This window comes from Pelmatolapia mariae, linkage group LG18 (genome assembly GCF_036321145.2).
Source record: "Pelmatolapia mariae isolate MD_Pm_ZW linkage group LG18, Pm_UMD_F_2, whole genome shotgun sequence".
Classification (NCBI taxonomy): Eukaryota; Metazoa; Chordata; class Actinopteri; order Cichliformes; family Cichlidae; genus Pelmatolapia; species Pelmatolapia mariae.
Window position 1 is genome coordinate 24,516,546 of NC_086243.1, and position 10,068 is coordinate 24,526,613.

The following is a 10,068-nucleotide window of genomic DNA, read 5'->3' on the forward strand; positions in this document are numbered from 1 at the left end:
CATTACCAGAAATGCATGGATCTGGACAGCTGCGAAATGCTGAAGATGAACGCCTACATTAATATGAAGTGCTGCAGCGAAGACATGTGCAACACCTTATAAAATTCAACATCAAAGAAAATTACAATTCACTGCAGTCCAGTGTGAGTAAGGCACTTCACCCCCAGTGAATCCTGCAGACTGCAGCTGCTTCGGGGAGAACCCAGGTGTGAACACATTAAAGCAGCTATTTTTAGAAAAATATACTCTGAAGTTCCCTGGACTGAAAAATAAAATACTTTGAAAAAGCACCTATGCTTGTCCTTATTCTTGTGTATTGACACTGAGTTTCTTTTTTCTTTAAGAGCCAATCACAAATCCCCAAATAGGTAAATGTTAGAAAATCTCATCATGTTATACTTGCAACAGATTATTGTCTGGGATATTTCTTGTAATAAAAGCTTTTCCAAGTAGCTCAAGGTTTTACTTTAAATACCTCAATTTACTTAAAAATTCTTGCACTACTATTAAAGGAACAATAGCTCACTGATTATCATTAAATTGGACTTATTATGCTCATATCCAGCTATATATTTGTATTTCTGGACTAAATTAAATGAAACTTTCATGAATACCAGTTCATAGAAATTCTTCTTCTTTTGTAAGAAAGTATTGTAGCCTCCCACTTCATGTTCTAGCCATAGTCATATAGCTCCCTCCCCCATCTCTTTAAGTCAGCCTGCATTCGATTTTGGTACATCTCACAAACAAAAGTTTGAACAGCAGATGGCTAAAACTCCTGTTCTCAGTCAGTGCTGGATTCCTTAGATGTGCCTCTAAAGTGTAATAACTGCTCCCTGGGAAAAAAAAAAGAAAGCATGGAAGCAGCATTTAGTTATTATACTGCAATGAGGTGGAACAAACCTTTATTACTTTGCAGTAAATCATTACATCATTATTCTCCTTGTGCTTGCATCCTGCACCCTTTTCAATTTATTTCATCTTTTACGAAGAAGCACAAAGGATTCAATAAATCAAAACGGCTAAGTACTTCTCTCTTCTTTTAGCCCAAACATATCAATTATCATTAAAAGGGTGCAAACAAAGAGAAACACCCTGCCTTCCTAGCGACAAAACTCATTAGCTAACAGCCTCTGCAATAATTCAAAAACACAGCCTGCTTAGATAACCACTTTTCGCTTTAATGATTACAATCAAAAACATTTGTACAACATTTTCAACATTAGAAAATGAATGCAGATTTTTTTTTCTTTTTTTCTTTTGGCTGACAGTATCTGCTATGAAAACAAACCGAGGGACAGAGAAGTGGGTACTGTGTGTAGATGAAGTAGAAAAAGAGATGCATATGGATGGGACCAAACAGCAGGTGATGTATCAGAAAAAATGACTGTGTTTATCTAACCATTTTCCAGGCATATGCATGGCAGATAGATATGACAATCCTCTTATCTCATTTTATTTAAACAGGGAAGGGGCTAAATGGAAGCTGCATATCGGGAAGCAAAGATTCATTGAGCCACTGCTAACTTAGTTACAGTTGTCATCATTTCCGATATAGGATTTTTCCTGATACATCTGTGATATTCTGTGTTTTGCATCAGTGCCGAGCCCAGAGACGGAGGAGCGGGTTGTGGAAAATGCAAGACAAGGAACCACCACTTGTCCTTTTCTTTTATCAAACACATGAAGAAAAACAAGGATGACAAAAGGGAATACTGATAAATAACAGTGGAATCAGAGCCATAAATAGACAATATTGGATATTTAGGACCCTGGGGGTGGAGTCAGTTGAGGTGGAGGAGAACTGGCAGCTAGCCTTCAAGTAACGGGATATCCCAGTGCAGTGTCCTGTGTGTTGATTGGGCGGCTCTACATCATGGAGCAGGATGTTTTTCCTGGCTGCACGCCACCGTCCATCTTTTCTGCCTCCAGGATCATCCTTCGGAAAACCTCCACGGCCGTCTAAGAGAGCGCAAAACACACACACACACACACACACACACACACACACACACACACACACACACACACACACACACACACACACACACACACACAGAATGCTGTCACATGCCTCAGTGCACCACGTTTGAATTTGCTCCTCATCCACTGGAGCCTCACAGACTTTAGTCACAACAGAGATCTCATTGTGTTGAAGTTGAGCACTATTGCCTCTAACTTAATTTGAAGCTGGTTAACTGACATCCTGAATATGAACTTTGCTACTCTATGTTGAGAAATATATCCAGCAGAAAACAGAAGGAGGGTTTGTTTTGTATTTCACATGTAGCTAGTTTGCTGTTGTCTACTATTAGGGTATGTTGGCAAAGCCGCTGGCAAAAACGGTTAGCATCAAAAGAATACCGAATAAACACATTTTTGTCTAGGGAGGATAAACTATTGTTAAAAATACATTAGTGACATTTAGTCTACTTGGAGGGAGGAAACACAGTGCTGACATATTGGTCTACACTGCAATGCAGGGGCCGTGAAAAGTGCCAAATGATAGGTCTCGGAAAGGCAGACTGTGTGGGCGCTTCAAGCACACCTGCTATTTTGGGCTGGCTTAAGTGGAATATAAATCAGAGGTTGATTGTTGACTACTAAATTCACTCTTAGCCAGTCAAATCACTGGGCTCATCGCTGTGAAACAGCTAATGCACAAAAAGCTAAGGGGCTCCTGTTCAGGTTTCATATTGGTGTAAAGCAGCACAATCTCACTACTGAAGAATATTACCTGATAACCACATTTTAAAGCACGATTGGGAAAGACAGTAAAGCCCAAAATCCCTCTGATATAACCATCAACATATGAGCGTGCTTATGATGGGTAAAAAGCCTTTAAAGCCACAAAACAAAGTGTTGTAGGGGAGTGTGTGTGCAAAGGGATAAATGTGGCTTGCAGCATAAAAATGTTTTGAGGGCTCAGTAAGAGCAGAGAAGTGCTATATGAGTACTAGTCCGCTTAGCATTTACCATATGGTACTTTTTGCAAAAGAAAGAAGGCAGTGACAGACATGACTGACGAGCCACTGTGATCCTACATCTCCCACGTTAACAATGCCAGTGCAATACATATCATAAGAGACCCAGTCTGATGTGTGTGCTATTGATTGGACTTTACTCTGAGGTCATCTGTATGTAATTCAATAAATAGAAAAATAGTGGAAGGTCATGCAGTGGCATTGCAGCTGCAAGACTGTAATAAAACGAAGAAGCTTTTCATACTGTATAAAGCAACTATAGGCGACAAGTTATTATCTCCTGGACAGATGTAAATCAGTGCAGACTGCTTTATTGATCTGGTTTCCTGATTTTTTTTAAAAGACATTTTATGCAGATTTAAATCCAGCTGTATAATATGCCTTTAATCACATTTCAATTCCAATGTCACTTCATATTTTCTATATTTGCTCTTGACAGTAAAGAGACTGCATATCAGAACCAGATCGTCCTGGGGTGTCTGCTTTAATGAAGTGGAAGACAAACATAAACATGTCACTTTGCATTGTCTCGTTTAAATGAACCTGTCACCTGATTGTGTTTTTAGCTACCAAGTATAGCTTATGTATGAGGCCGTTTAGCCTGTGGCTTAATAAAGACTGATTATTAAAGATTAATAAGTACAACTACCATTGAAAAAATGCTGCAGGTCACAGTTTTGAAGTAAAAAGCAGAGTCAAATGTTAGTTTGAGACTACAAGTGACACCTTTTACAGTCTTCGATGACGTGTAATACCGTGAGGTAATGGCATTAAATGCAAGTTTTCACAAGTTTCACACATCATCACAATGAAGATTACAACTTTACGATCTTTGTCAAGCCAGTCATACTAAACTGCGCTGGATGCTTGACAGAAGAACCACTAAAAAGTGTCGAATAAATGCCAGTCATAACTCACCTGCTCCACAATTTCTAATTGAAACCAGCTTTATTGTTCTTTTGCAAATCTTTCTTGGTGTTACAAAAACATACCAGGAAGTCCATGATGAGGCTGTCTTCACGTTAGATTACATTTTTTCAGGAGCTCTCACAGGTGTCAAGTCATACTAGGTCACCTCTGATTTTATTAAAGTAACCTAGACCTTCTAGGAGTGGGCAACTCGATGACCTGATTGAAACACAATCCGGCACCAGAAACTTTGTAAGCTTATCTCCACTGAGAGAAAATGGAAAGTGTGAAAATGAAGAATCCTGTGGATGTGTACCATCACTGTGCAATGAGAGCAATTCAGTAATTTTCCATCCACACATCCATTATTTCTACAGGCTTTTGCTCTACAGGGTTAGGCAAGTAGGAGCTGATCTCACTTGACACTGGGTGAGAGGCGTCATATGCAGCGGACAGGTTGCCAAATGATGTCAGGGCTGACATACTAAGACAGGTACATTCATGACTGTGGGCAATTTAAAATTCATTCAAACTTGAATGTCTTTGTACTGTGGGAGGAAACCTACACAGTCACAGGGAGCATGTGTAAACTTCACACCACTGCCACCTTTATTTATTTATTTTTTTGGTTTTTGAGTGAAGAATGTAACCATATTTGTCTATTTTTTTTCTCCCACACTGATAGTTAAATAAGCCTTTCCTACCTGGTTCTCTTTAGCTGAGGACTCCATGAAGGCAGCGTTCCAGGATTCAGCTAATGCTTTTCCCTCTTCACAACTGATTACTCTAAAGAGCGCAAAATCACAGGGATGACAGCAGAGTCAGACCAAAACACAAATACTGTCTTTCAGAATAAAGCCACAGTCTCTGCTTTAAATATCCCACAGTATTAAATTCCTTAGAAATCTGCTTGTGTATGTTAATCCACTGACTCTGTGTTGTGTACAGTGAAAGCACAGGGCTAAACAAGACAATGTACAGCTTCCTGGCTTAGTGCAAATGGCTTCTGTCTTCATTTGGGACATGTGTGAACTAAATATTAAATACTCAGCATTTCAGTGTTTTACATGAAATTTTCATTTTTGCTAGAAAATAATAAGAAACCAAATATAAATTTCTACACAAACCAAAAAACCCTGACCCATGTGCATACCTATAGTCTCGAGGGATGTACAATTTAGGTGTGTGCTAGCGCTTACCGCTCCATATGTAGGTCATTCTTGTTTCCGACGAGCATAATTGGAACTCTGCATTGAAGGAAAAAGTAAATGCCATGTTGTCATTTATGCATGATTTATGTTATATGGCTTGGAATGGCTTTAAGAGCAAAATGAAAAGTTGTACTTACTGAACTTTTCCCACCATGTCCAACAGTTTTTCATGGATAACTTGTACAACTTCAAAGCTGGAAGAAACGACGGGAAAGTTTATTTGCTTTTCTTCAGTCCACCTCATTATGCAGGACACAGGAGATATTTAGGTTGGTTTTGAGAAGTGGAGGGAATTCTATACCTTTTATTTGATGTAACTGAATAGACCAGTATGTAGCCATTGATATCTATGGAGTAAGTCTGTGGGAAGATTGAGTATTCATCCTGGAAAAAGGATTTGAAGTGAAGGAATTAGCATGTAATGTTACGACACACATTTAAAAAAAAGAAAAATCAATAAAACCACTGGCAGGCTCATAAACAGCGCATTGAGTCATACCTGCCCTGCTGTGTCTACAAGCTGGAGATGGTACTCTTGTCCATTTATTGTGATCATCTTAGTAAATGCTGCAAATACAAAAAAAACCAACAATTTTTTGTAGATATGGCAATACATTTCCTTTCTCTTATACGTATGACAAATACAACACAGTTGTGCAACTATGCAGTACTATCCAGCTGAGTGTATCTTTATTACTCTCTGCAGGGCATACAAGACACAATCCAGTTATAGATCCATCCCGATGAGCACATTCAGGACAGGAATGTCAATATTTGCCTGGAGATGGGTCATATTATCTACAGCGGGCATGCACAGTCTGCAGCATCTCACTGATAACGCTGACACTTCATTTTACATTAACCATCCAGGGATTATTTATAGATACAGACAACAGATTTAAGAAGCGTAGGGTGGGACAGCATGTGAGCGAACATGTCAGGGAGAAGAGAAATAGCCTACAGATACAACCTACAATTCAGACTCAAATCTCTGGGGTGGCCGGGATCAGGTTTGTTTTGGAGGTTATGAATAACTGCAAGTTCTCCTGCGCTCCAAAATAGTGCTTTTAAATTGTCTGTAAGAAAAGTTCCCTTTCTTAACTAGAGAAGTCCCGCTGCATGCGAGTCAGAGAGAGACGTTTATCTCAACCAAACGGCACGCCGGCTGATATCTCATAAGAAAGCTCTCTCTTTCTGGTTGAAAGTGTGGAAAGTGGTGGAATCAGCTGTTGCGGTGTTTAAACGCATTTGCTTAGAAGGAACATCACACCCTGCTGGGTAACAGCAAAGTCTTGCAAATCATTATCTTTCAATCAGAAGTCACTTAGACCATAGAGCTGTCATAATATAGAATTTAGATTTTGAGAACAGATCATACAAGTTTTAAAAATAATTTAAACATTTAGACACATTTAGAAAAAGTTTTCTCTGATACTGCACTTTAAGTTCAAAATGTAAAATATAAAGCATAAGCTTTGTACTGTTACCACATTTTTATCACATTGAATTACTGTATTACAGCTGCAGTGATTCATTAGTAAATTCAATCAAAATTCTGTAAACAACAAACTTGCTTTTGATCTCATAACAGGGTTTCTAAACCTTGTTAAAACCCACAAAGATAAGGTGGAATATACACAGTGCGTACAAATGCATTCCACTTACTGTCATGTGTAGTACTACTACGACTCAAACAGCAGCGATTATAAAACTACCTTGTGTTTTACGTACAACAGTTGCTGTGTGATATCTGCGTCCATATAAGTGCAGTTTAAAGCTCTAATAGAGCCCAACTGATATCGGTCCTGCAGCTGTATCGGTGGGAGCGTATGAAATTGGCAAATAGCTAATAAAGGCAAACATGAACTATAATAGCTATAATAATAGCTAATACTTTCCCTTATTAGCTATTTTCTGATATATAGGTATCAAAAGACAATAAATGAACATTTAAAGACTAAAGAAGAAACGGGAGAAACACCCTTCAAGATATGAGTGTTGATGTTGCACATTTTGTCCACCAGAGGGCTCTGTGACTTTACTTTTGCCAGCAGGTGTTTGGATACCACAAACAAAGCAAACACCCGATCTGAGCAGTCTGACAGAGCACAAATGGGAAATTCCGGACTAACTGTGACAATAAGACAAATTTATTTTAATAAGCACTGTCATGTTTTTAAAAAAAAAATAAGGACTCATAAATAATAATACAATTAATAAATGTAAATCTGTTTGTGCTTCACATCTGAAAGAAAAAAAAAAAATATGATGATAGATCTGATTTTTAAAATCACCAAATGTTGAAAATCCTATATTGGTCAAGCTCTAATATTTAATGTTGCATCTGACCAAAAACAGTGGATGTACTCCTGATGTAGTATAAATATAAATCAGTTATGAAAGAAAAACAACTGTCACTCCATGAAATCCTTTGGTGGTTAACTTTTTCTGTCATGAGGTGTTGTGAACAACCTTAAAGCTGGAAAGCGTAAGCTAACACATCCGCATTCCAGCTTTTCAGGTGTGAGAATTGGCTGTAAGCAAATCCGAGTGTGGGGCTTACAGTAAATGACAAATAATGAGGAACACGATGTTCTGACCTTACAGAAGATGCACCGGTAAGGATTTATTCATTGCACTACGAAGAGCATCTAATGACAAACTGACACATTTGTAGTGCTGGGATGATAAATAAGGATAAACTTGATATTCAGCTTTGCTGGTGCACACTGAGCAGCAATGCTGAGGATAGGATATTACAGGAACAGCTATTTTGGAGCCAATACATGTAGGCCTCACCTACTGATTCACAAGAGAGACAGGGACCTGAGTTGTGTGCCACCTCATGTAAACAGTTTCCTGGGGGAAACACGGTTTTTGTATGAATTTCAAAAAAAATCCCCACTTACTGTTTTCTATTGTTGGGTCATAGGAATCAACAAACTGGCCTTCCACAAACTGGATGGTCAAAGAGGACTTTCCTGTAAACACAGAGACGATAGTTACCCTCAGATAAAGGAAGTCAGAGTAGCAATTAAGGGATAACATCTATAGAAGTCATCATTATGATTGTTTTTGTCGAGATCAGTCTCTATGAGTGAATGTAGCCATACAATGATACAAAAAATACAAATATAAGGCTTAATAACCGTGAACAAACCTAAAATGCGCCACATGAAGCACGCTGTAATACTGATGAACATGTTTAGAAATCGTCGAGGTTACTACAAAGCAGGGAACCATAAACACATCACGCGTCTCTGTGGGGATATTACAGGGTTGCAGTTGGTGCTGCCTGGGCCTCCAGTCGTGCTATCTGTGTGTGCCATCTTGCCATCCTCAACATCCTTTCACCGCACATAATCTGCGCTTCTTTGCTTTTACACATCACTAAATAAACCGCAAACTAAATGCGTCAAAGCCGTCGATGGTGTTTGCGTGGCATGGCACTGCCTAACATGGCACCGGGGTTAAGGGCTAACGGAAACCTATCAATAAGATCGATTAAAATCTCTCTCTTGCACACGTTATGGAAGGCCTCTTGCGCTCACACCGCAGAGCCACGTCTCACCTGGTGGCGCTCATTCGCCCGCCCTGAGACGCCGCGTGTCAGATGTTACTCCCTATAATTTAAGTCTATTATAGGAGGCGTAAAGCGCTCTCACGCTGGACTTGTACTGGCCTGAAAGGCCGCTAAAAATCTTGGGTCTGCGTCCCACTCGAAGCCGCCTTTGGGTCCTCTTTCCCCGCAGTACTCAGCTTCCGTTCCATACTCACCTACGGATCTGTACCCGAGGATGGCGATTTTTCGTGATTTCGGCTGCGGCATGTCTCCTTATGGTTATCGCATCTAGTCCTCGGGGTTTACCGCAACCTCCTCCCGGAATGGCATCCAAATTCAAGGGGCGCAGAGAATGGTCATGCAGCTTGCAGATGACAGTGGGAATCCCTCTTCTTTGCTGTGTTTATGTGGATTTAGTTTTTTGCGTGAAAGCTTGAAAAAAATTTAATTTCAGGTCATATGAGAAAAGCATGGAGTATCTATACATCTACAATAACTGCGTCACTCCCCTTTGCGAAGTAATGAATTAGTAATTGATCCTGCGCGTTGATTGGCTACACGTAGAGAACAGGCGGAGGATGAAGGCGCACGGAAAGCTCCCGTTGGATAAGGCAGCTGTCCGTTAATCAGCGGCACCCGGTTTGGATATTTTCATTGGCTGTGTCAGGCTTCGTGACGTGCTGGGTGGTCGGGCGGGGTGTCATTCATATCTTTAGGGTCAGGAAGGACCGGAACAGGGATGATGGTCCTTACTCATGTAGATGCGCAGAAGGCCGTGTGAAATGAGGCTATAAGGCATCACATGACAATGAAACAGCCTCGACTGCAATTAAAAATCCCACAGATTAGTAGGTTAACATAGATCAATGCTTGGAAATACTGGGGGAGAACATCAATGAAAGGAAAATTATATATGAATAAATGTTTTAATATCATTGAGTAAATTCAGGGCCAGTATTGCCAGAAACCAATGACACCGATACGTTTAATCTATGAAGGCAGCGTAAGTAGGGGAGAGCCGAGTGTCATGATTTAGGAGATAAATCCTCACCAGTTTGCAAATTCTGAACACATTTTAATGTTCACAAAATCACTGTGATTTTTACTTTTCACAATTATTAGTTAACAAAACAAAAACAATAAAGCACAGCTTTGTATATAGTTTGAAACTGGATTTTTGGAGACCTAGGTGTACCTGTCTCTGAAGGACTTTGAGTCAACTTGTGTTGTTTAAATGTGCAATAGATTATAAATAAACTAGACAGTCAGCACAAACAGGTATACATATGTTTGAGGTATATTTTTCATTTAAAAAACAAACAAAAAACAAAGTGAAAAACTGTTCAGTGGGCTACATGCTGAGGTGAGAAGCTAGAAACAAATTCTCAATTCCACTGGCTAA

At 39.5% G+C, this 10,068-nt stretch overlaps 1 protein-coding gene across 1 annotated transcript; it reads right to left on the reverse strand.

Annotated features, from left to right (window-relative positions):
- Nucleotides 1-945: 945 nt before the first annotated feature.
- rheb (Ras homolog, mTORC1 binding) lies at nucleotides 946-9,179 on the reverse strand. Its single transcript, XM_063462542.1, has 8 exons — nucleotides 8,882-9,179; nucleotides 8,014-8,085; nucleotides 5,604-5,671; nucleotides 5,406-5,488; nucleotides 5,242-5,298; nucleotides 5,093-5,140; nucleotides 4,598-4,679; nucleotides 946-1,962 (listed from the first exon to the last, which is right to left on the reverse strand). Exons 1-8 carry the CDS (start codon nucleotides 8,931-8,933, stop codon nucleotides 1,870-1,872), a joined length of 555 nt encoding a protein of 184 aa, XP_063318612.1. The 5' UTR covers nucleotides 8,934-9,179; the 3' UTR covers nucleotides 946-1,869.
- Between the last annotated feature and the right edge of the window lie 889 nt (nucleotides 9,180-10,068).